Below are 27,263 nucleotides of genomic sequence, written 5' to 3'. Positions count from 1 at the left end.
TGGGGCGACCTCTAGCTCACAAGAGCGTGCGCCCCATGTAGGCTGAGTCCTTTGCAGCGGCCCCAGTTCGAGTCCGACCTGTGGCCCTTTGCTGCGTGTCATCCCCAAGGGGTTAAGCTTCTGCTCGGAACGCGTAGCTCCTATGGCGCCATTTTGATGCTAACAAGCCATCACCTCCCGTTTGCATTCCATTGACTGCCATTCATTTTGGCGCCACTTTGACAGCGAATAACTTTACATTTGAAGTGTTTAAAGACTTTATTTGTCCATTGTTTATTTCTAAAGAAACATGACAATGTAGAAAAGGCTCCATTACCCTGTACCTCACATTATGGCTCCGTAGCAGACGTTTTTGTAAAAATAGGCTAACGATTGTGTCATAACCACGCACTGTTGTACAGTAGAGAAATTACCGTACAGTACAGGAGAAGCTCGCAGACAGTTTCGACTCACATTAGCTGTTTAAGTTTAATTACTAATGTTAACTAGCATTTTAGTTAGCAATAATTAGCCTGCACCTATATTATCGCCTTACATATCCCTACGCTCTCAGTCTCTGCAAGATTCGGAATGATTGAGATTTCTCTTTGACAGTTGAAGACTGGAAAAATGTTGCCTGGTCTGATGAGTCTCGATTTCTGTTGAGACATTCAGATGGCTACAGCTACCAGAAGACTTCCAACTTTCAGACAGGTTGCTCACGTCACATCTACGTCTTCAAGCTCAGTTGGAGGCTGCAAAGTAACGCAACGTAAAAGTGCTTCTAATATCCTTCACTGGTCTCCGTCCAGAGCAACGGGATCTGTTGGTCCATTATATATTTGTCACTGGTCATCCCCCATCTCTCTCCCACCTGTCCTGTCTATCCACTGTCACCACACATAAAGGGAAAAGCCCCAATAAAATAATCTCATCTAAGTTTAATGTGTGGAGAAAACAAGATGCAGTGCACTAATGGGTGTCTGTAAAATGGAGAAAAACTACATGCAATAAAACATTCTGCATGCTGTTAACCCACTGCATGTAGCTGGTAGCCTGCCTACCCTTTTTATTTTTCAGCATATTTAGGGGCAAGTTGGCAACATTGTTTTTTTATTTTTATTTTTTAACCTTTTATTTAACCAGGTTAGTCTCATTGAGATATAAAATCTCTTTTTCAAGAGAGACCTGGCCAAGATAGCAAAACAAGTTTGTTACATATACATCACAAAAGAGGCAAAAGCAACTCCAGTGCATTGCATGCCTGAGCATTTGAAAAATTATAGCCTATTAAACATCACAATGAACAGTTTTCAACGTGATGAAACACATGTATCAGACATTTTGGAGAGGTCAGTGACGTCACGCGAAGGGGCGGGGATAGAGAGTCGGAAATGCTCATGTTGTTTGCGCGACCAGGTGAGCTTCACTCTCGCTGTGGATCGGGCCAAACATGGGCAAACTTCAGGAGTTTGAGATCACGTTTGACAAAAACAAAGTGGTGTACACTCCGGGTGAGTCTATCTCTGGAACCGTGAGATTCAAACTGGGACAGCCGCTGCAGTGTAAAGGTAAGAGGCTGCTAACACTGCGGTTATTCAGCCAATATTCGCGCACCTGTTGGTAAAAAGCCGCCGTCGCTAAACAAGGAAGTAAGGGTTTTAGCCAAGATAACATGGGTTGTAAATTAGGCCTCTCACACTATCATTCCACTGTGGGAATAGTCTATGTTATGTGAAAATCACTTTCATGTTGATATGATAGTCTCTGGTACTCTGTCTGGGGTAGTTATGGCTTCAAAATTGGATTTTAATGGCATTTTAGCCTAAGTCATTTCCTACAGCACTTCACTATAATGTTTCTGTAATATTCTTACAGATTGAATCTGGGTTTCAGTGAGAGATTTTAATGGGACATAATGGAGTAGTAGGTTGATTTTTCTTTCATTATCATAACCCTAGAGACGGGGCCATAAATGGGATTTTAAATACTGAGATCACGAGTCTCCCCTCCTACAGAAATATTTGACCACACACCAAAAATGAACTCCTATCTTTTTATTTGCAGTTACATTTTTTTAAATGGTTAATTCACCCAATTAATTGTTACATAGTCTGTAAAAAATGTTTTAACATGAAGGTCTCCTGTGAAAACCATACCTCTCCAAAAACTTAAACTTTTCTCCAAGATAAACACTCCTGCTTTTAGCTTTGGGGCAATATTATTTTCAGATAATCCAATGTGTTTTAAATGGTTTATTTAGTCTAAGAAGTAGGAGAAATTTCTCAACCCATAAAAGAATACGTAATCTTTAACTTTATTAGTATAAAATAAAAAAATCAGATCTTCAAATTTGATACATGGTTTTCATTGGACAGTGACTCGGCACACTCTCAGAAATGGAAAAACAATTGGTGGGAAAATAATGAAACTGTTATTTAATGACCTACAATCTTACAAAATTATATTTAATCTACAAACCCCAATTCCAATGAAGTTGGGACATTGTGTAAAACATAAATAAAAACAGAATACAATTATTTTCAAATCCTTTCCAACCTATATTCAATTCAAAATCACATTCTAAATGAGTGAATATTTGCAAAAAAACAGTTTATCAGTTTGAACATTAAATATCTTTGTAGTGTATTCAGTTGAACCATTGTATTCTGTTTTATTCACGTTTTACCCAACGCCCCTACTTCATTGGAATTGGTTTATAAGAAATAAACTTGAGACAAAGAAAAGAATAAAAAACTAATTTAAATAAACTAAATACTGGAATCAGCCGATAAAATTTCCACCAATATAAAATGTAAACTCCCTTAAGTTCTGAAAACTTTTAAATTCCCAGGAAGAAAAAGAATCAGAAGACATGACCTCAATGGTAACCTCAGCCCTACCTTGAAGGGTTATACTGTAGCCTACACTCACCTAAAGGATTATTAGGAACACCTGTTAAATTTCATGTTAATGAAATTATCTAATCAACCAATCACATGGCAGCTTCTTTAATGCATTTAGGGGTGTGATCCAGGTCTAGACAATCTCCTGAACTCCAAACTGAATGTCAGAATGGGAAAGAAAGGTGATCTAAGCAACTTTTGAGTGTGGCATGGTTGTTGATGCCAGACGGGCTGGTTTGAGTATTTCACAGTCTGCTCAGTTACTGGGATTTTCACGCACAACCATTTCTAGGGTTTACAAAGAATGGTCTGAAAAAGTAAAAACATCCAGTATGCAGCAGTCCTCTGGGCGAAAATGCCTTGTTGATGCTAGAGGTCAGAGGAGAATGGGCCGAGTGATTCCAGCTGATAGAAGATCAACTTTGACTCAAATAACCACTCGTTACAACCAAAGTCTGCAGCAAAGCATTTGAGATGCCACAACACGCACAACATTGAGGCAGATGGGCTACACCAGCGGAAGACCCCACCGGGTACCACTTATCGCCACTAAAAATAGGAAAATGAAGCTACAATTTGCACGAGCTCACCAAAATTGGACAGTTGAAGACTGTAAAAATGTTGCCTGGTCTGATGAGTCTCGATTTCTGTTGAGACATTCAGATGGTAGAGTCAGAATTTGGCGTAAACAGTTTGCAATCCAACTTCTTAAAGCTTGTGCTTTTCGCGTGATGCGCGTTTATGCCAGGCGTTGTCATTTGTGTTTACCTACTTGCATGGACCATGTTTCTGCCTTTTACAGTGGTTCTACTCATTGACTGGTGCTCAATTCATATTTATCGTATGCCATGCACAGTCCAGCCATATACTAGGTTTCGGCTTGTTTAACATGATACTGTGTATGTGCTGGAGCCTGAGTTCCCATTTCTCATAGGCTTTAGATACTTTTTAGTACTTACTTACGTACTTACTTACTTACTTGCTTACTAATTATCAAAGTTTCTCCTTGAGATCGTACTCAAGTGCTCTCTCTCTCTCTCTCTCTCTCTCTCTCTCTCTCTCTCTCTCTCTCTCTCTCTCTCTCTCTCTCTCTCTCTCTCTCTCTCTCTCTCTCTCTCTTTTTTTTTTTTTTTTTTTTTTTCTCTCTCTGTGTGTCTCTCTCTCTCTCTCTCTCTCTCTGTGTGTCTCTCTCTCTCTCTCTCTGTGTGTCTCTCTCTCTCTCTCTTGTGTGTCTCTCTGTGTCTGTCTGTATCTGTTGACTTGCTGAGAGCAGCTTTTATGTGTTTGGGTGTTTCTGTCTGAATGACAGTGCCTCCAGTCTATGTACATTCCTCTTCAGGTAGAGCGGGTTTGACTGTCAGCTTTAAACAGGAAACAAACTCTCCCTTTGCAACAGTGTGAATCACTGATGGATTATTAAGCGGGTTGGGCCCTGAGGCGTATTATTGGGCAAATACTGACAATGCATTTAAAATCAAATGTCATTGTGGTTCACTTCGCATACAGTGGGTATGATGAGGTTACTTATGGACTGTTAAGCATTTGTGTTGTTTAGTGTTTTAGACTGACAAGTTTTCTTTTTATTTTGGAAAGTTAAAAAAGGATTACAAATGTGTCGATGTGGACATATACTATACCTGCCCACACTCTCATTTCTCCTGGGTTCCGCCTGTATTTTAAGGCCTTAGCGCCCTCCCATTTAGTTTTGCCAGATTGTCTAAGAAACGCAACACACACACCAGAAAGATAATGACTAATAACATAATTTGCTTATGACAAGGGTTTTTTGCTGCAGCTACTTAAAACATTATTTGTGTAATTGTATGTTGTTTTTAAAATGTTAATCACAAATTTGTTTTTATCTGTGGCTAAAACCTAAAGACTGTGCATTCTCATTTACAGCAATCAAAGTGAACTGCAATGGTTTCTGTGGCATCACCAGTAAGATAAATGAGACGGCATGGTCTGAGGAGGAGCAGTACTTCAACAGTACCATCTCTGTTGCAGACAAAGGTATGCTGCCGAACAGTTGCAGTGCTAACTACAAAACTGATCCAAAGAGTTATTGGTTTTCAGTATCCGATAGGTGCAGTTTACCACATCAAAGATCATGTAGAGGCAAGTGTCCAGACACAGATTAGAGAGCTCAATTGGCCTAAAAGGGTAAAAAAAATTTGGACCCTATTTTCCTATATTTCTGTGTCTAAGTGACAGATGGAAACAGTCTTTGAAATTTGTCCAGTATTGAGCGAGACTGCTGCAGTGGGCAGCGGCGAAACAAGCTGCATTGCAACATTAATGGGCAATTGCGCACCTTCAATTTACGTCTTCGTTTTTTTTTTTTTTTTTTTTTTTTTTTTTTGGGGCTTTTCCCTTTAGGTCGTGACAGTGGATAGACATGAAAGGGGGAGAGAGATGGGGGATGACACGCAGAAAAGGGCAACAGGTCGGATTCGAACCAGCGCCACTGCAGGAGGATTATTATTCTAAGTGTCTGACAACATTATGGAAATGATCCCTACAGAGGTTAACCTTTTTGTGAAAGAGTAAGGTCTATTTTGACACCTTTTTAACATGAAACCTCCCCGAAATCACAATTGCCAAACCCATCAGACTCCATTTAAATAACCAGTAATCTTATCATCGTAAAATGCACTTCAGTCAAAGTCGACAGAAATAAAATAATCAAAAGCCATCTTGGTTCGTCTTTCCACTGTTCCAACAATCCCCACTCTGGTTTGGTTAAAAATCAGTCTAGACGGTTCATTTACCAGATAGTTTGCCAGATGTCCCTCCCCTTCCGCTTTCTTCGCGTTGCCGTTCTAAACTCCGGCCTTTTTGGTAAACCACAACCAAAACGAAAATTTGGATCGTGCAACAAGGCGGGCCTGTTTTGTTCTTTCAGGGAATGATGGTAAAGATTTACAAAGAAAATGTTTACGGTATTTCCTCTCTATCTGGGACGTTTTGGGACCGATTGGCTGGGATTTCTATGGACAAAATACATATGACAATACGCTGATAAAAGCAAATTGCATTTAACCATGTATCCAGCTAATTTAAATAGCTCACGTTACTGTATTGTGTGAACAATACATTAAATATTTTAGGCGGCGTTTTCTTTAGCAGCGTGCAAGTGTTCCACCAAAACAAGTTCCTTCTGAGACCAATGTACAGATCCTCCGTCTCTGAGACCGGAGTTTAGCGTCGCCCAAGACGATTGTGATTTGTTTAAAGAAATGCAAACAAGCCAGAGCGTTTGTTTTTCTGCTATCCAGGAGTGTATGTATGGAGGGGCAACCCTTATTCCACAGCGCTGTGGAGATAGGTCTGGCAGTGTGAGACTAGGTTGAAAAAAAATGTGTAATGTTGTTTCAGAGTATTCTCGTAAGCATAGAATCTGCAGAATACATACGAGCGAGTCGCTCTATGTATTCTGCCATTCTCCATCTTTAAAATACCTTAGCCAAAGGACATACCTCCGCCTTTCGCGCTTTTACACTCAGTGGCACCGTGAAAAATGCCAGGAGGAGATTAATCGTGACTGCCGGCAGATTTGAAAGCCTGTTGAAGATGGAGGATGATGCTGATACTTTACTAACATTAGCTTGCATTTGTTTGGAACCTGATAGCTGATGTTAGCAATGAAATGGTACCAAAATAAAGAAAACATAAAACTATTATTAGACTGGAAGGAACACTCACGGACGAAGTTGTACTTCTTGGAATAATACGGCGATCGGAATGGGAGGGGCTAGAAAGTAATATTCAGATGGTTGTCCTATACAATTTCACTGCTAGATGGGAGAAATTCTTACACTGTAGCTTTAATACACTCATTTGCATGTGGAAATATGCTGGCTCTATACACGCTAAAAGTATTGTTTATTTTAAATGGAATCTGGTGAATTAGGCGAAACAAATAGGATCTTACTCTTTAACAAAAAGGTTGACCTCTGTGGGGATCCTTTCCGTGATGTTGTCAGACACTTAGAATAACAACCTGAGCCTGTCAGTGGCAAAAACAGCACTTTTAGTGAACAAAATTGCTGATGCACATTTGCCCAATAGGGTTACATTGCAGCCCGGTTCGCAGCTGCCGGTTACAGCGTTCTCGCTCAATACTGGACCAATTTCAAAGATTTTTGCTCACATTAGTCACTTATACACCAATGTATGAGGAAATAGGTTGAAAAATAACCAAATAAACACCTGCTTGTGAAAAAAAACTATCCACACACTCAAAAGATTTTAGACACAAATTTTCCCACAATGTAAAGGTAAAACAGTAGTGTGGTTAAAAATAATTGAGGTACAAAGAACGTAGCAGTGAAGGTGTCCATTTTCCACCGTGGATACTGCATGCAGCCCAGAGGCATATCTGCTGGTGGGAAACAGCAGTGTGATTGGTACGGTTTCCACTGACAGATGTTCTCTGTGCTCTCTGTGTCCCGTACAGGAACCCTGATACAGGGAGTGCAAACCTATCCCTTCAAGTTTCTCATACCAGGTAGGAGCTTTGTTCTGCGCATTCTTTTCTGTTTGTGTGTGTGTGTTTTGACAGACATGTCCTGGCATGGTGATATTGTGAGGACGGGGCTCTTATCCCATCATTCACTGGGGCTTATGAGTGTTTCCAGTAGTTGTTTGCACCAGCCCCTCTTATTATACAAAGGCAGTACTTTGAACTTGACAATTTTGGGTTCGCTATTCAATTTGCTACACTTTAGACCCGCTCTAATCCATATTTTTAAATTGACAATGGATCCAATGACAGCTCTACGGAACTTTTAGCCTATAGCCTGATAAATGGTTCTGCGTTGAATCTACGCCGGAGGTACACGTAAGTACACGTAGATACGGACCCTATGCCATAGCCTGATGTGCACCTCCCCAGAAATGTAATTTTTACATCGTGGCGACGCAGGCTGCAGCAACTGTGATTGGCGTCACATTTCCACCCGCTCGTTTCCAGGTTCTCCTCCGTGAACTAGGGATCGACCGATACTGGTTTTTCAAGGCCGATTTTGGAATGTTACAAACTCCAACACAAAATTTTGTTTAAATGCTTTAAGCACTTATTTAATACATTTAGAAACGTTCACAGTAAAAGATAGTTAGTGTTGTGGGCGGGACATTAAGTCAGACTCGGTGGTGAGTGAAACCGAAGCAGAGGGGACAGACGCAGAGCTCTAGCGGAGTCAAAGTAGCGCGATAATTCATTAACTTTGTCGTTTATCAGGCAAATGAAACGCCAATAAAGATAATCTACAAACTGCCAAAAAACGGCCCGATAATCGGCCATGGCCTATAATCGATCTATCCCTACCGTGAACAACATGAAATCGAGGATAAGGTTAAACTTTTCTTGCTACAGCTTTCCGAGCGTGGTCAGAAAGCACAGTGGAGACGCTTTGTCGGTACTGGCTCAGGAGCTAATCCCAGTCACACTCGCTCTACCCTCGAAAACCAGATGATAACCTCTCAAGGGGTTTAGCCTAATAAACAAATTTGAACACACACTTCTCCCCTCTTTGTTTTAATGTTTATGCTGTTTTTAATGTAAAGCACTTAGGGTTTACATCTAATGAAAGGTGCTACACAAATAGAATTGCCATTGCCAAACCTACCGGCTCTGACATTCTCTTAAAGAGATATGCTAGATCGACGCAGACACAGCTATAAATACTCACAAGTGGCGTAGGCCACTTATGTATGTCGTACTATGAATCAGCCTTATGTCAGTAACAATATTAACTGTGGGGTAATGAGGGCCAGGGTAATTGGAAGCATACTGTACATTCCTGCCAGGTGGCTCCACCCACTCTGACCTCCTCAGCATGGGAGAATAATTGGAAAGTTTTTTTGGCTGAGAGTAAGGAGCTCTCAGGCTCTCTCCTTAGGACACACCTTTGTTTGCATTTTGAATCTCACTATAACTGGTAGAAAATAAATAAATCAAAAACTACCCCAGCTGGGCCGCTTTTTTTTTTTTTTTTTTTACCAGTTATAGTAGAGATTTTAAGACTTTGGGTTAGGTTAAATGAAAACCCTGATAATCTTTAAGCTGACTCTCATTGATTGCTACTCTACAGCTCTTCCCCCCTGTCATCAGCCCAGCCCTGTTGCATAGTGTACTCACCAAGTTAATTGGTGAGTACACTTAGCTGGCTCATCAAAGCCTGAAGCCCTAATCAGAGATAACCGTGGTTACCAACTTGCTGTGTTAACCCTGAAGGCTTTCTTCTTCAGGCTCTGTGCTCATTCCCATAAAAGGGGGCCGTTTAAAGCGTCATTTGACTCTTTTAACACACAAAATGGTCCCAACGAGTGCCTCGTCCTGAGGCAAGAGCGCGGGAATGCTGGCAGAAAAATAAATGTTGTGTAAATTCATGAATGAATATTTATTTAACAGCATTGATGCAGACTCGTTTATTTCTAATGTGACGGCTGCTCATTCTACAGCTCTACACTCGAATAAACTTGATGCAGCAGAATTAAATGTTGTTTTCAAGAGGTCTGACACTGTCCCGTAATGAAGGACACGTAGAACTCCCTTTTAGTTTTTGACAAGTCAAAGTGAAATGAATTTTATTGATTGAATATTCTTTGTGATAAATACTAATAAGACTATTCAAATTTCTAAAGCTTTACATAATATATAGTGAACTATAAATGTAGGCTCATGTTACCTGTGATTTTATAGAAGCTTCTTAGAGCCAATGTGGGCAGCATATTGTCCAAAGAACACTACAAAGCTCCTTTCACTAATCCACTCCTTTTGGAAATAGTTACTCTATAGTCAATATTCAATCTATGAGCCGTACAGATTCTCAGCAGAAGGAATAGGTTGTGAATGTGAACTCGTTGAGGTGTAACGCATCATTAGTTTTGCGCTTACTGTATGTGTTTTTTTGCGACCCATATCAGTTATGCAGAAAATCTGAGCAAGAACACCATTTTCTATTTGTACGCTTGTTGATGCTCTCTCTGAACTACTGTACAGTATATGTTTGTAGTGTTCTATGAACATTTCCCACACTGCCTCTATAAAATCACCGGTATCAGACATTAATATTTCACTATATTAATTAATCAGTATGATGTTTACATTAATACATAGTTATAGTTAGTCTCGCATTGTTAGACCTATCTCCACAACGCTGTGTCAGCGCTGGAGTAAGGTCTGGCTACACCGCTTATCTATTCTGGGATAGAAGAGAAAACGCCCTGGCTTGTTTGTATTTCTGTAAACCAATCCCAACCGGGAGGGGATAACCTCCAATAGCAGAGATAGCGAGAGGGGAGGGTCACGGCTTTCTCCCAGCAATGTAGATCTGTTGAGCCAGACTACTATATTATTAATCAGTATGATGTTCACATTTACAGTTCACTATATTATTAATCAGTTTGACGTTTACTTGCATATGAAATGTGTTACAATTCCTTCAAGCCATAGTGTGACTACTTATTACGTTAATGTTATTGGTCCTGATTTGCTGATGTCCGTTTTACACTGCTGGTATATTGCAGCTATAGAACACAGATTTTAGAAATTTGATTAGTCTATTGGTATTTATTACAGGTAATATTCAATCAGTAAAATTTATTTCTTTTTCATTTGTCAAACTAAAGTGAGTTCCACGTCTCCTTCATTACGGGACAGTGTCGCATCTCTTGAATACAACGTTTAATTCTGCTGCATCAAGTTAATTTGAGTGTAGAGCTGTAGAATGAGCAGCTGTCACATTAGAAATAAACGGTCTGCATTGAGTTGTAAAATAAATATTAATTTATGAATCTACACAATAGTAATTTTCGGCCAGCATTCTCTCTTGCCTTAGTAAGCAGCATGCGACAATACAAGACATGAAAGGGCAGAGAGAGGGGGAATGACATGGAGCAAAGGGCCGTAGGTCGGAAGTCGAACCTGCGGCCGCTGCGTTAAGGAGTAAACCTCTATATATGGGCGCCTGCTCTACCAGGTGAGCTACCCAGGCGCCCGTGTGCGTAGAAGATTCAAATGAAGCTTATAACGCCCCCTTTTATGAGAACACGCAGAGAGCCTGAAGAAGAAAGCCTTCAGGGTTAACAAAGCAAGTTGATAACCACTGCTGTAGTACCTGTTATCTCTGATTTAGGCTTTAGGCAGAGGTCTGCATTGGGACAGGACACAAATCGGGAGCGGGAGTGGGCAGTTTTAACGCTGCTAAGGGTCCAGGGATTTAGGAGCGCTGCTCCTGATCAGTTCTTTGAAATGCTGTTATAAACAGTTCGCCTAACTAGGTTTTATAAGAGAACTGAACGCACACAGAGCATTCAGTGGAACACCAGCCAAATGCTTCATTAACACTCCTCTCTTTCTTCCCTCCCGGGCTCTCCGCCCCGCCCATTTCTCCTATGGCAACCTGAGGGATACAATCAACACAGACTAACCTAAATTATGTTACAGGGTGTTAGAGGACCGGGAAACAAAACAAAATAGCCGTCCCCTGCCAAGAAAATGTGACGTTTTCCAATAATTGCTCACATTTGATGTGACGTTTTCCAATAATCGCTCACATTTGGTGGTGCATAAAACAGCTTGGGTTATATATATATATATATATATATATATATATATATATATATATATAGATATAGATATAGATAGATAGATAGATAGATAGATAGATAGATATATATATATATATCTCATAAACAAAAAAAATAGAAAACCTGTTTGTTGTGCTGGTAGATGCACTATAGGTGATGTTTGACACTGTACTTACTGTAGTAATTAGTCCTGTGTAATGTAAACAACCTGTCTGATCCTCCTGCTGTTTGTTTTCTTAACCAGGCTCACTTTGTTGTAGTGACAAGTGATAAGAACCAAGTTGTACACAACCTAAAATTTCCTTCCAGTTTATAGTTTTATGCTGGTGTTCTACTTGATTTCCTTTTTATATTATGTGTTACTTTATCCGTACTTTTAATGTTCAACCAAGCGGAAAAATTGGGAGAATTTTGACATGAGTATGTGACTTTAGCCAGTTGTTTCAGAGTTTTTACTATGGCTGCGTATTGCCAATGATTTCCAGATTAGATTTCGATTCACAAGGTCCCGATTTGATGACCTCTACGGTTCAATTTAATATCAATTATGTTAGAGAAATTTCAGTTACAACACCAACTGTTCTTGGATATAGAAGAGATTCTTAGAGAACTTATGCTGTAAATTGTACAAGCAAGAAGCAACCCTCAAATATGTTTTACATTAAGAACTGACTCCCAAAAAGTTTTTATGGTAAAAGGAATATTTTAAAAGATTGACTTCGGGATTTTATTAATTGATATCCGATCACTCAAACAAAGGGATTTTATTTGGAGAATCAATTATTTTCACCCAGCCCTTGTTTTTTACATGGAAGAATCTCCCTAAAACACCTCATCTCTTTTAGTTACGGTTATTGCCAATGTCTCAAGCGTTACTACTTTAACTGGAAGTGCACTTGGCAGCACTTGGTGACGATTTCACAGACTGGATCTTGGACAGCGTGCAGCTGTGTGTAAGACGTGTTTTGCAAGGGGTGAGAGGTAAGATTCAGGTCATGAGGTGACCTCGGCTCGCAGCGCTCCTGGGTCTGCAGAAGATAAAGACTAATACATGTCTCAGTAGTATGAACATCCTATAACATTTTGTAGCAGTGTATACATTTGATAAACAGAACTAAACCCTAAAGTATCCCAAATTGTAACAAACTGTCCGTTTGGCCTGGGAGCGGGGAGAGCAGGGGTGTATTTCATGACATTGCGCGGCCTTGCTTTAACCTTCGCGTGAGGAACCAAGGTGCCTGGACAACATCCAAAGATAACAGCATCACCAGGGATGGGCAAGAGGGCTGGCGAAGAAGGATAAGGAGTGAGGTTTTGAGCTAGTGGGCACCAGATTCCCGGGGAAGACTTTGTCTGTTTGCTAGGGAGAGAGAGTGAGACTTGTCTTTAAAGTCTCTCAATGTTCCGTAATGCATAAGTTTTGATATTTGCAATATCATTCACTAAAGCTTTGATAGACGTTACCTGAGCGAATCTTGTGTCTTGATTTGATTTCTGATCTACCATTTAACGAACACTTTTAACTTGAAGGTACATGGTGTAGTGAGTGACCAAAGAAAACCGGTGAGTGGTCACACTTTTTCCTACAGTCTTTATTATTTTAGAGGCACAGAATGAGAACAATTATTGTAGAGCTGCAGAGATTCATGGATTAATTTGATTAGTTGTTAACTTTTTAATTAATCGGCAACTATTTAAATAGATTAATCGGTTTGAGTCATTTTTTTTTTTTTTATTAAAATAAAAGTCAAACTTCTCTGATTCCAGCTTGTTAAATGTGACTGTTTTCTAGTTTCTTCACTCCACTAAGACCGTAAACTGAATATCTTTTGAGTTGTAGACCAAACAAGACTTTTGGAAACATTGATCCACATTTTTCACCATTTTTCTGGCATTTTATAGTCCAAGCAACTAATCGATTCATTGACAGATTAATCAACAATGAAAATAACTAGTTGGTTGCAGCCCTACATTCTTGAAAATGTTCCAAAGTAGAGAATCAAGATTTGTATCTGCCACCACCACTACCCGTCACCTGATGTGTACAGAGGAATGTCAGCAGCTCAGTTTGTTCCACTTCCGCATTGCAATCTGTGTGAGCACTCTCTGATGACATCAGCAAATGTTTGACTCCTAAAGAACAATAAGAGAAACATGAGTTTGTTATCCTAAGATACAGAGACAATTGGCTATTTCTGTGTCTTATGGTAATGAGATTAAAAAGCTGTGATGTCCTAAATTACATTTTAACAACCCTGCACACTTTAAAGTTTGTATACACAAACCATTAAATCATTTTTTTACTTGGTTGGTGTTTTTCGGCATAGTCATAAATCTTGGAGAACAGTACACCTTGTCCTTCACTTCATGTCTAGATACTGTTGCCATTGTTGATTATGATGGGCACTCAAGCACTGAAAAACACAGCCAGCCTTTGTGTTTAGCCCTTGTAAGGCCACTCATCTGCTGGAGGTCATTTTCCCAGGTAAAGCGTTCTCCGCAGTGTGACGAGGAACACCACAGAAACTCAAAAGCAAACCAACCGGTCGTTTAGCTGTTGTGAATCTAAATCTGTCATTTGAAACATCTGTGTGTGTGCTTTCCTGCTCCCTGCAGGTGTATCAGGACACACTCTGGAGTCTGGTGTGGGTTGTGTGTGGGAAGATTATTGCTTTGGTAGGCAGACAGATTCTTTTTAAAAGGATGGAAGAATGAAGGGGTGCCGTCAATCCGGAAGTCGGCTTGCAAGGAGTGGCGTTTGAAAGAAATGCCAGATTGGATGTCTATACTAGAAAAGGGGTAAAATAATGGTACCTGAGCTATCTGGAGGGCTCTTAAGAAGCTTTTTGCTAGGTAGATGTGTATGATGGGCTTTTGGTGTTCATTTGGTTTATTGGCTATTTTGTTACTATTTGTTGAATGGTCTTAAATATTGTAGTTACTGTCATCTTTTCTTGAGTTTTGTCTGGGTGGGTGGCGATGACGAGGGGGCAATTGCAAATTGTATGTTAAAAAGAAAAAAATGTTGATCACAAAAAAGATTATTGCTTTGGCAGTTCGAGACTGTGGACACCGCTGTAAGCACTTCTTTCCAAGTGTTTGCATGAAAAGGTCAGGAAAATAACATTTGCCAGGTTTCGAAAGGTTATGAAATAGGAAAATCGGTGCCTGTAGAGCATAGTCATAGTGTATAGTGTGAGCAGTTATTCTCTTCTATGATATAACATGGTCAAATGCCATACTTCATTATTATCTTAATTCATTAATTAACTCACTTTTTAGTGCGCAGCCACGCAAGTCTTAAAATCCAGTCAAATAGATAAAAAGGCTAAGGAAAACTGTACAATAACTCTTCTATTACAAACATTTTTGTCTGTATTTGCTATATTTGATAAAACTAATACATATTTGACTTCTTTCCCACAGCCTCTGCTCCGACATCTTTTGAAGGCAACTATGGTAAGATCATTTACAGAGTGAGAGCTTTCATCGACACACCACGATTCGCCAAGGACTACAGCACAGAGAAACCTTTCTACCTGCTAAGCCTTCTAAACCTGAATGAAGTGCCAGACATATGGGTGAGACACGATTAGATGTGTGTTTGTATATGTTCAGTCCTCGACTGGTTAGACCTGCACAAGGCTGATCTCGGTCTTTAGATTTAAAAAAAAAACAAAACACAGCAACATTGTTTCTTGTTCATTTACTTCCTACATCAAGAGAAATGTAATATCTGTGACCGTTTATCCATCTGCCCAGCACTTCTGTGTGTCTCCGTCTATAGTTCGGGTTGTCCCATACGTTAGGTGAGCCCTGGCATTGTTGCACGGATTTAAAATTTTCTGGTGGACAGACCTCATTGTGTCAGGGTAAATGGCACAATGAGACCGATATCTATCCATCTTGTCATCTAAGTTGTAGTCTTTATCCACACCAGATGTCCATTACCTTGTGTTTTCTTTGTGTTGTAATTTTAAACTCCAGTGGATTTATGGGGACTATGGTTAACTGCTCCTCAGATCTCTGCAGGGTAAAGCTTGATTTATGGTTGTGCGGAGGCTCCACGCAGAGCTTTCGCCGTAGCCTACCTAAGTGGCCTGAAGTGTCGATCTCTTTAGGAGAATGGCCGGCCTGTGTGTGTGCGTGGGGAGTGTGTGGTAGCAAGAGTGAGCGAATGACAGCGATTAGCTTTGGAGCGAGTAGCGACTCTAGACTCAAGAGTCATAGTGAGGGAAACAAAGTGTCTCTCCTGTGCTTTCTGACCACGGTCGGAAATCTTTAGCAGAGTCCGGCGTAGGTCTGTGTCTCCATGTACTTAGGTATGATGTAGCCATGGCGTAGATTTTATACTGAAGCGTGAATCGGGCTTAAAGTGATGGTTCGGAGTAATTTACCCTAGGGTCCTTTGCACCATGACCTCGAGCCAAACACCCCCCCAGAAGCTTTTTTCACCTGGGTCTAACACTGGGCGAGTTAGCGTAGAGTAGCGTTAGCCCCTGAGTAGCTTAGCGCGGGGCTAATGGACCCACGTTTGTATCTCTTAAATGACCCCACTAATAATGCGCTTAGCACCGCCCAAGATGATTGTGATTTGGTTTAAAGAAATATCAATAAACCATAGCACGTTTTTCTCCCATCCTGGAATGCGGTGTGGACTAGACAGACCCTCCTCCGCGGCACTGTGGAGGAAGGTCTGGAAATGCGACACTATCTAACTTGTAATGTAACTCCGAAAGAAAACAAAATAAATAAAATCTAAATGTTCCTTTAACCAACGTGTGTCTGTCTTGATAAATTCTTTGATGTTATTTCACTGCCCTCCATGCAGGGAAAATGTTCATCTGCAGTGACGCAGCAGTTCACCTACATGCTGATGAAAACCGGCACAGTGGACATGAAGGCCCAGACAGACATGAAGGGTTACACACCAGGCCAGGTCATCCAGGTGTTGACCAACATCCACAACCAGTCTGGAAAGGCCACAGGCAACATGGCGGCCAGCCTGATGCAGGTAAACACTTTTTCTGACCAAACCTGTGAAGAGCAGGTTATGGTCAGGTTTAAGCAGGATTTAAGTAGGGTGACCAGACGTCCCAGTTTGACCGGGACAGTCCCGATTTTGAAATTAATGTCCCGAGCCCCGACAAAAGCCTGTCGGGACGCTAAAATGTCCTGGTTTACACCAGGAGCGGTGTAAGCCGACATTGCCGGGGCTTGAAAGCAATACAGAATGCCTGAGAGCCTTACTTCAATATATTCCTTTATGTTTTTATATTTGGATTGTAATCTATGTTTGTCTTCACATAAAGATATTTGCAGCATACATTGATTCAGAAAAAGGTAGAAATAGGTGCATAAAAATTCACCAGAATGCAGGAAATGAAGTGTTTTAATGCTAAAAATGTTCAATAAATCATTTTAGTTCTTTTGGAATAAATAACACTTCAAAAAATCTTTTTTAGAAAAAATCTCAACATAAATCTCACACTGAACTGAAAAAGGCTGTAGCTGAAAAAAGAACTGCAGCAGCGAAATGTTACACAGATTTAACTTTTGGAAAAACGACTTCATGCTAATCACCATGACCAATGGCCAATCACAAAACTGCCGATCAGACTTGCCAGTCCCCGGTTGAGGCCGTGTGAGAGTCCCGTACAGTAAATGGGAAACATCACTGCCACAAGAATTTTAAAACCCTACTAAGGCTAAGAAACGAAACACTGCCCGGAAGTTTCTAAATGTTTCCTGCAACAACAAAGCACAGTCCCTCCGTCTCTTCTCTCTTTCTCCGTGAAAGGAAGCTGCCTACAAGTGCGGACAGAAATGTCCAGATCTAGAAGAGTTCTGACTGAAAACAATAATTTGAAATTAAATAAAGAAAATATAATCTACTCAGTGCTACATTTGGGGGGTTAAATAACACAACAGGACGTCACACTAATGGGCCATTGAAGTGACACTCCCACCGGTGGATGTTCTTTTCTGGTCTGAACGTGACCTGACTACCTTTTTGTATTCGTCAGTCACCATGTACTAGGGTTGGGTACCGTTGACATTTGTACCAATACCGGTACTTGAAATTTGGTTCCGGTAGCCAACAGTACCATTTCTGGTTCTTTCCCTCTGTAATAAATGTTTTTTTGATTTTATTTGTAAAACTAATTCCAAACCTATTTACTTAGAGCATTTTGTTATTTATTTAGAACATTTTACACATGGCAGAAAATAAAACACTTCCCTCTCTCCTCCCAAACCCATCCCTAAAACCTATTAAATCAAATAATTAATACACTGCACTGGAACTTTTATTCTTGTATTTGTATCTTATTCTATTTTAGCCCGTTTTTATTTTCATCTCTTTTTAACTGCTCTTTAATGTTTTATGTAAAGCACTTTGAATTGCCTTGCAAAAATGTACTATAGAAATAAACTTGAAGGAAGTGTACCGTTAACCGCCTCTCCATTATAATACATTGCAGCAAACGCTGTCTGCGTGGAGTTTTGAAAACTCTAATCGTACTTGCAACTGCTTTATCGGCAATGCCGGGACTCGCTTACTAGCTGTGACTTTAACAAATGCCGAGACGATGTGACTTTGCTCCATCTGCACAGCAGCTCTGCGTTTGTGTGTGTATGTCGGAGCCAGGGCATGAAGTTAACTTTTTTGACCACCAGCCACTTTGGCAGGTGGATTTTTAAATCCACTTGCCAAAGTGACTTTTTACCAGCCACTTTTTTTTTTTTCCTCATACAAGGTGAAAAACAGGACTTGCTGTGTCTCTATGATCCTGTCCTGTCCTATTCATGGTAGCCTACTCATGGACATGGGGCCCAGCCTTGATAATACTGCATAGGGGTCCGGTGTTGGCTCGTTACACCACTGAATATAAGAGATGAGAGGACTGACAAAATCAGGAGTAGCCTACGCGCACCACAACAACAAAAAACACTGGTGAATGTGGACCATAACACATGAGTTGTTGCAAAGAAGTTGCAACTTTTTTTGTATAGTTCTTAAAAATAAAAAAAATAAATCAAAAGGAAACTTGTTTTGGGGAGAATAATAATTAGTACTATTAATTAATTACTCTGGGCTGAGATTTTCTAGGAACCTTACCAAAAAGGCTCAGGATGATGATGTTGGTATAATATGAAAACGGCTGGTGGATTTAAGACACAAAATAATAATTTATTGAATGAATCAAATACGAACATATGTGTCAGTGGCTTGTTGATCTTTACATTGTTAGTTCATTTCCTATCCTGGGCTGGGACTCATATTCATATGGTTTCATATTGGACTTTAACTTATCATTGGACTTACAATTAAGTAGCTGTCCACAATTTAGGTCATCCTGTAGGTCTCATCTGCGTTTTTTCCTGCATCCACCGTGTGTGAGTGTGTGTGTGTGAGTGTCAGTCGCGGGGGAAACGGAGCAACAGGCCCGCCCGCTGCAGACAGCTGACAAGATGAAACAGCAGCAACGTTCAGAGACTTAAGAGTGAAAAATCGTTCCAGCGTACATTGATGTTACAATGTAGACATGTTGGCAGGACAGTCTGAAATGTTTTGCACGGTCAATTCGCTGTACGTTTTGTTGGTAATGTGAGATGTTCGAGTCACACACGTCTCGTCTTCATAACATAAACAAGGAAATGAATTTGACCCGTTCTCCCTGCCGCTTGGTCAGTTGCTGCGCGATATGGAGCCCCGGCTGTCAATCAATGTCTTTCAGTGATGCGGGCCCCTGATTGGACCAGGCCCGTAAGCAACCGCGTACCCTGCTTACCGATAGTTAAGCATCTGAATCACTCAATTCTCATTGGCTAACCGGCAAAGTGGCAGGTAGATTGACAGTGTTACCCGCCAATTGCAAAATTCACCCGCATTTGGCGGGTGGGCGGGTGTTAATTTCATGCCCTGGTCGGAGCCCTATATAGTGGGTAGTGTCTGTTGCCCCCGTGAAAATTCTAAGTAATGACAACAAAACTGTCAGCGTGTCCACATGATACAAGCCTTCCGTGATGGAGCACGTGCCCCCCACCCCTCCTCGATGCAGTTACTAGTAGCCAAGGAGGACACAAAGGATTAAAAAAACATGATGGACTCTTCAGAAGAGGTAATTATCTTCACTCGAGCTTCTGCGCGGGAAAGTCACCGGACGCCACCATCTTTTGAACATAGCCACACTGAGAATACACAGAGTTATGTGGAGCTGATAGTCGTAATTAGCTTTGTAGCAACTCATTTGACACACTAAAGCACTCTCGGGTACCGAAATTTGGCACCGTTTGAATGAACGCGAATCGGTCCTCATAGTACCAACGTAATTCGGTCGGTACCCAAAAAAGTACAGAGTTCGGTACCCAACTCTACCATGTAACGTTACTGAGTCCAGTTTATGAATCTGCATGTCCACGTGTGTTTTCAGAGAGTGACCTATGAGACGAAGAGGCCCACCTATGACGTGAGGACGATAGCAGAGGTGGAGGGTGGTGTGGTGAAGGCTGGCAAGGAGGTGGAGTGGAAGGAGCAGATCATCGTTCCTCCTCTTCCTCAGTCCTCCCTCGCTGGCTGTGAACTTATAAAGATCGAATATTATGTCAAAGTAAGTATAATATGCTCATCCTCTGTTGCACTTTCACCAGTATTTTCTTGTGAAGTGGTCCTGTTGTCCATGTTTTTGATTGTTAGACAAATTTGACATTTGAAGACAACTTGTAAGGGACATCTATCATCACAGCCCCTTTCAGTCCTTCACCTCCCTCTGTAAATGTGGAAATTCTACATGTTGGTCTCATGTCTGAATACACTACCTCAATTTAACACTTTGACTATGTCAGGCCTGTAATATTTCTGTGATACACGGCACACAAGTCTGAACTGAATGCATTACATTAACATAAATGTAAAACGCAAGAAGATTTAATATACCTAGACAGATGAAATGCACTTCTTGTTTTTCTCCTTATTAAAAGTAGTATTTAAGTTATCACTTTATTGTCATCTCTTAGGCACAAAGATAATTACTTTAATAAATCATGAAACCTCTTGATGTGGCCAACAAAAATGGTTGAGGAGATTTTTGTCATCTCATGTGTCACGTCATGGGGCAAAAGAGGTTCAATCTTCTCACCACAATAATAATCAGTCCAGCAGTCTTTCTTCCTACATTTTCTATTTTGGCAGTACCTCTTCCAACTGCATGAATGAATTAATATCCAGCAAAACACTTAACTATGGATCCCCAAAAGGCAGGGTGATTTTTATTTTTTTTCTGCGGGCAATGTTCGCCAAAACTTAGAAGCCTATGCAGTTCCATTATGTTTTACAGATGACATTTGAAGTTAACTTAGAACGTAAAACAGTTTTGTTCATGCTGCATTTGGCTGAACTTCAACGTCTTTTGTATGGCGCACTAAGCACTTCAATCTGCGTAGCTTTCGCACTCTCAAAGCCTAAAAGTTTATCTCATACGCACAAGACAACATCTACATAGGAGATAGGGCTGGGAATCACCAGAGGCCTCACGATAAAATATCTTCCCGATACTTACGTCACAATACAATATTATTGCAATTCTAGACATTCTGCGATATATTACAATGTATTACCTTTTTTCCAACTTAAAAATTTTCCCAATTTCAAATGATGTCCCCAAAAGGAAACTTTGTCAACATCTGTTTTATCTAAAAAAGATACAGTTCTGTTTGTTCATCTCACTTCAATTGTATTGCTGCAAAATGGGATTGTCAAGCAGATAAACTGACCAACACATATATAAAAACAGATCGATACTTGGCGTCTGTTTCGATACAGTATTGCCACGGAAAATATTGCGATACTGTATTCATTTTTCCCCCACCCCTAGTAGGAGATAAACTTTCAGATAGCATGTCCTACGTAGGAGATAACATTGCCTGCAAAAACTTTGCCCCTCAGGGTTTCTGTATTTAACATACAAACGTGAGCATTAATAAAACAAGTCATTAGTTATGGCTTCAGTGGCTAATTAAGCCTGTGAGAGAACAGAACATTCTTCTTCCTTCATGTCCTTAACTTTTTTTAACTCAACGCTGTCCTCAGCAGTGTAACTGCTTAATCTCGGGAACCAGCTGCCATATATTATGCGAAAATTGTTTCTCTCTCTTATGTCTTTCCATGGGCGTGTTGGTCTTACAGGGAGGTGTGTTCAGGTGCACTCTTGGCGTATTGCTATCTTGAGGCAGTGGAAAGTGATCGCGCCATTGATCAACAAAAACCTGGTCTAAAGTCAATACGCAGCATTTAATTGTTACTTTAACAGCGCATTAGTAAAATGCGTGTGCACACTGCTTGTTACACACACAGGGTCAGGGCAGCAGCATACAAACATCCAAAAGATAAAAAAATAACAAATATTACAATGTGAAATGGTATATGGTAGGATGTGCAGATCAGTTTCTTCTCCTGAAAATATTTCCTTCCTACTTAGCAAATCCACCATCATAATAGCAAAGCAACAAGGTACAAACGCGCCTGGCTTTTAAAGGGATTGGGAGATGACACTCTGATTGGTTGGTGAACATACAAAAAAAAACATAGAAAGGGAGCATGGTTATTCATCAATTTATGAGAAACTGGTCTGGTCCAGGATGTTTTTTTTTTGTAGAATTATATTAAAATGATGTCTACATTTGCTGCTCTTACTGTATTTGTGTTCATAATGAGTTTTGGCTTCTAAAGAATGAAAAAGAATCAAACACAAGATTAGGTTGTGGGTATAAATTCTGCATATAAATATAAAACCTTCTCTTTTTTCGTCTGATCAGGTCGGTTTAAAGTCTCCAGATGTCATGCTGACGTTACCCATCCACATCGGGAACGTCTCCCTAGACAAAAAACTGCAGCCTTGCAATAAAGCAGCCACTCCCTCCTCTGCCAAAGCTGAAGACACGCCAGCATTGGCCTCTACGCCTGACACCGTCATCGCCACCACCCCCAACGTGGCCCCTCGCCCTGCCCCAAAACCCGCTCCCCGCCCCAGCGCTCGCTCCAGGATGTCCTCGCTTAATTCCCCCAGCGCTCCTCCCGCTGACTACCACCAGGGAGCAGAGGGTGGGACACCGATAAACGATGGCTTCCCCAACAAGCGCCAGTCTCAGCTGGTGTCACCCCACGCTTTCAGCTATGCTCCCGGCCTCTTTTTTCCCCACAATCAGCAGCCCAATGGGCCCAGCACTGCACCCAGTGGGCCTATGTTCAGTGGGTCCACAGGGGCCACAGCACCTTACCCCCCTGAGAATGGCGCTGGCTCAATGCCGACACCACTCATCCTGCCTCCGGACTACGGCACTTCAGCATATCCACAAGGTCAGTTGGCACACGCTCACTCTGTACCATGCAGGCTCGGGTCCTGAATGCAGACTGGATAAGGATGTACAGTACGTAGAGAAGAACAAGGCCGTAATTTAGGATTGATTTGAACACTTATTCGTCATCGTTAAGGTTGCTTTCACACCTACCTCATTTGGTATGTTTAAAACGAACCCTGGAGCCCTTCTGTAATATTAGAAAACTGAAAAGCAGAACCAGAAAACCCAATACATTAGAAATGTCAACTTGTCGTTATTTCTGAGATCAGGAGGTGTCGACAGGTTTCGGATATTCTGTCCAATAAAGAGGCGACCATTTAGACGCGTGACGTGTGCTTACAACGTGCATTTGACGCAAGTGCAGTGTGAAAGCAACCCAAACCAAATGAAAAATGCAACAAGGTGCAACTCCCTGATATAAAAATCGGCTAACCAATGATCGGGCCATTGAGAAGCACATGATAAAGGGGTTTGGATAAAAGCACTACAGTATATAAATGCGTCCCATTAAATAAATGAATAAAATAAAACACACTCCTGAACCAAAATGCCAGCCAATGATATTCCCGTTTGGCATAAGGGTGTTACTGTTAACTCTCATAATGCTCTGTTACTATTATGTATTTAATGTAATATTCCATTTGTCATGACACATAAGGGTACAGATATTTGTAATCCATTTCTTTCTCACAGCTGCTGTAGACTACTTTTTAAGGTGTACTCCAGTGAATTGCTATTTCACTTCCCTAAAATTGGGGTACTCACAAGCATGGTTTAATTAAAGTGCTCATATTATGCTAATTTTCAGGTTTATAATTGTATTTAGAGGTTGTACCAGAATGGGTTTATGTGGTTTAATTTTCAAAAAACACCATATTTTTGTTGTACTGTACATTGCTGCAGCTCCTCTTTTCACCCTGTGTGTTGAGCTCTCTGTTTTAGCTACAGAGTGAGGCATCTCACTTCTGTTCCATCTTTGTTGGGAGTCGCACATGTGCATTACCTAGGTAAGGACTACTAGCCAGTCAAAAGCAGAGTATGAGGGAGTGCCACGCTAGCAGCTAGGTGAGCATTATGACGTGTGTTACAAAGTGACCACGTTTGTCTCTGAAGTAAAGGATGGACTACAATAGAGCTGTTTAGAGCAGTTTGTGAACAGTGTTTTCTGTTGGAGATGGTATGTCCCTTTGGGGTGGACTTTGGGCTTTTTCACTTTGTAAACCTATTACATGCACAAAAAAAATACACCACGATAAAGGAAAGGGAAAAAGCCAAAAAGCATAATATGAGCACTTTAAATGCTTTAAGCAATTAGTGAATAAATTGGAAACTTTGTTTAACATAATAATACACAGTAAAGGAGAGTCAGATAGTGTTGTGGGCGGGACATTAAGTCCGACTCAGTGGTGAGTGAAACCGAAGCAAACAGACACAGAGCTGTTGCCAAGCAAAAGTAGACCACTTTTTAATGAATTAACGTCACTGGTAATCAGGCAAATAAAATGCTGATACAGATAATCTGCAAACTGCCAAAAGACAGCCCGTTAATTGGCCAGGGGTGATAATCGGTCTATCCCTAATGCACACATAACATTATCTGTCAGAAAGGAATCTATGAGGAAAATAAAGAAAGGAATCTATGAAGAAAACAAAAAAATAATTTCAAGTAGGGTGTGTGCATTAACAATACACAGGTGTACATAACATTTCTACATTTTGACTACCATTATAATGGAGAGCATAGTAATTGTCATTTATTTACAAGGTGCGTGCGTGGGTGCAAGTGTACACATCTGTCAGAGCCTAAAAATGTAAGAATTGCCACTCACCTGCCTCATACAGCTGTGGGGCTTTTGCTGATGACATCACATTTGGAATGTGTGTGTATGTAAGTGTTTATGTAATGACCAGCTGGCCTGATGGTGACTGTCTGTTACAGAGGCACCTCCTTCTTATGATGCGAGCTGCAACACATGAAGTGGATAAGGAACCAGCAACCTTGCACCAGAATGGCGATCAGTTCACTCTGATTTTTTTTTTTTTAAATGTTGTCCTGCCATTTAAAAAATAAATAAATAAAAGGTTGTAACTTACTTGGACAAAATGATTGCAAGAAACAGGAAACCTAATGTTACCTGGTATCATGAAGGTGTTTTATCTTTTCATAATGTAACTGCTGCCCAGTGAAGTACCCTCACTAATCTAATGGGGGTTATTCTCTCCTTTTAAACAAGTCCATAGCTGTCCTTTATTTTTATTTTTATTTTTGGTACTAAGTGAAAGGAAAGACGAGGGGAATTGCATAATTTAATTTGCTGTTCTTTGTACGGTAAGAGGAGTCATGTTCTTAGTTGTGGGTTATTTAGAAATCCCTCAGATGGCATCTGTGATGTCAAGGTGGAACGTTTTATGTATGAAAGCCTGAGCAAAACAAACCCATCTCATCTGGTATTTTGTCTAATATCCTCATTTCTTCAGAAGCCAAATAAAAAAATTATGGATTTTTTTTTTTTATTATTATTGGAAACTGGTGAAATCAACTTTATTCTTCTGGCAAATTTTTCATTTAGTTTGAAATTTAAGACTGGATCAAACACTTTGTTTAGAAAGATTTAGAAAGATGTTGATTTATGATAATGAACAATCCCGATATTGCTGTTGCAAGTTGTCTACATACAGCTTTTTATATAATGCTAATAAGATTAGCCTCTTATGATTTCTTCCCTGTTATCATTTGCGACATTCATGTTCTTGAACTGTGTTAAAATTACTATTATGTTGATTTCCTTCGAGACATGGTGTTTAGTGTGTTCCCTGCCCTGCTGAATGTCTGTTGGTTCTGTATATGCCAGACATCCCTTCTCCGTCTCATTTATTATATTACAACAGTTGTACAATAATGCAAGAGCATTGTGATTTTAAGTTGTCTTTGGTCCTTCCTGATGTCGTTTTGCATCCTCTATCTTAATCGGAGAATTTTGTGAATAAGTTTTAAATTTTTATGTTTTTTAAGAAATATTGTTTGGGACATTTTCATCTTTATTTCACCTAGTAGAGAGAGAGAGAGAAGGGTATGACATGCAACAAAGGTCCCAAGGCCAGAATCGAGCCCCGGGCGTGGTTATTTGGCATGTGCTGTAACCAATCAAATGCCATGGCTACCATTTAATATGTATATACATATTTATTGTTTTGAGTGTTTCCACCTGTTGTCAAGATTTTAATAAATGTGTTAAAACCACTTGCGTCAAACTGTTTCATATTTCTGACTATGGCAGTGGGAGGTTGTTTCTGTTCTTATTTCATAAACACCCAATTCTGCTTTCGGATGCCGTTACATTAGATGTAGCTTTTAAAGGGATGTAACCTTACTAATTGATAATGTACATATTAGTAGCATGTCTGTACATGCAAAAAATAGTGGTTGTGTTTGCCAAGAATGTGTAGAATTGGGCCAATCACATTTGTTACAGCATGTACGGAGAGGATTTCTTTTCATGTTAGAGAACAGACTCAAGCCTCCAATGCTGCCTGCTGGAAACCTAAAAAAAAACAAAAAACAGCCTGTAATATCACCAATCTGTAACTACAATCAGTATCAAATTTATTTGTAAGTATACAAAAGTATATGGACACATGAAGGAAGTACTTAACAGTTGTCTGCAGCTCACAAAGTACTTCCACAGATTGATACACATTATGTAAACCATATACATGAACAAAAACAACAAAGCTGAGACAGATGTAGCTAAAAATGTACAAGCAAGAGGTAAAAATAAAATGTGTGTATATATATATATATATATATATATATATATATATATATATATATATATATATATATATATATACACATTTTCTGTTGCTTTATTTTTCTACTTCTCTGAGGAAATATTACTTCTTACTCCAATACATTTCTTTCACAGCAGTAGTTACTTGTAAGATAAAGCTCATGAGATACAACACACACACATATGCATCAAAAAACACAATTCTTGAATTTTGATATGGCTGGGTGCTAAAAGTGTTCCAATATATGTAGAAACAACACATGCAAAATATTTTTCCAGTACATGATGATTTAGGGGTGCCACCGCACATCTGTTTTTGTTGGATAAAGTGGTTAACAGTGCTCAATGGTCGCCATGGAGATCTGAGGTAAATGATACTACAACTCAAGAAAACTGAGGTGATCTTTCTGTTTGAGGTGATATTTCTGTGTTGGGTATGTATTATTACATATGACTATCATATCTGTAGTTGTGTCTTTGTATACTTATTTATCATAAGTCATATTTATAGGTATTTGGTGCTCATTACATCTAGCTAACGTTAGCTAGCAACAGTTTGCTAACCACAGATACCTATCTATGTTGTTATGTGGTTGGAGATGCAGAGCGGCTGAAACTGCTTGGTGTCCCGGTG

At 40.1% G+C, this 27,263-nt stretch overlaps 1 protein-coding gene across 1 annotated transcript; it reads left to right on the top strand.

Annotated features, from left to right (window-relative positions):
• The first annotated feature begins 1,371 nt into the window (after positions 1 to 1,371).
• On the top strand, positions 1,372 to 26,079 carry arrdc1a (arrestin domain containing 1a). Its single transcript, XM_039804145.1, has 8 exons — positions 1,372 to 1,550; positions 4,788 to 4,898; positions 7,345 to 7,395; positions 14,907 to 15,061; positions 16,312 to 16,494; positions 19,916 to 20,092; positions 22,296 to 22,836; positions 24,778 to 26,079. Exons 1-8 carry the CDS (start codon positions 1,433 to 1,435, stop codon positions 24,813 to 24,815), a joined length of 1,374 nt encoding a protein of 457 aa, XP_039660079.1. The 5' UTR covers positions 1,372 to 1,432; the 3' UTR covers positions 24,816 to 26,079.
• Positions 26,080 to 27,263: the final 1,184 nt, after the last annotated feature.

Source organism: Perca fluviatilis, chromosome 6 (genome assembly GCF_010015445.1).
Source record: "Perca fluviatilis chromosome 6, GENO_Pfluv_1.0, whole genome shotgun sequence".
Lineage (NCBI taxonomy): Eukaryota > Metazoa > Chordata > Actinopteri > Perciformes > Percidae > Perca > Perca fluviatilis.
Note: the sequence above shows the minus strand (reverse complement) of the source record. Positions and strands in the feature narration are given on the sequence as shown.

Bases quoted from the DNA above. Each gene is read 5' to 3' on its own strand.
- arrdc1a (XM_039804145.1), top strand. From the start codon at position 1,433: ATGGGCAAACTTCAGGAGTTTGAGATCACGTTTGACAAAAACAAAGTG. The intron at 20,093-22,295 runs GTAAGTATAATA...TCGTCTGATCAG, and splicing joins AGATCGAATATTATGTCAAA to GTCGGTTTAAAGTCTCCAGA. The intron at 22,837-24,777 runs GTCAGTTGGCAC...TGTCTGTTACAG, and splicing joins CACTTCAGCATATCCACAAG to AGGCACCTCCTTCTTATGAT.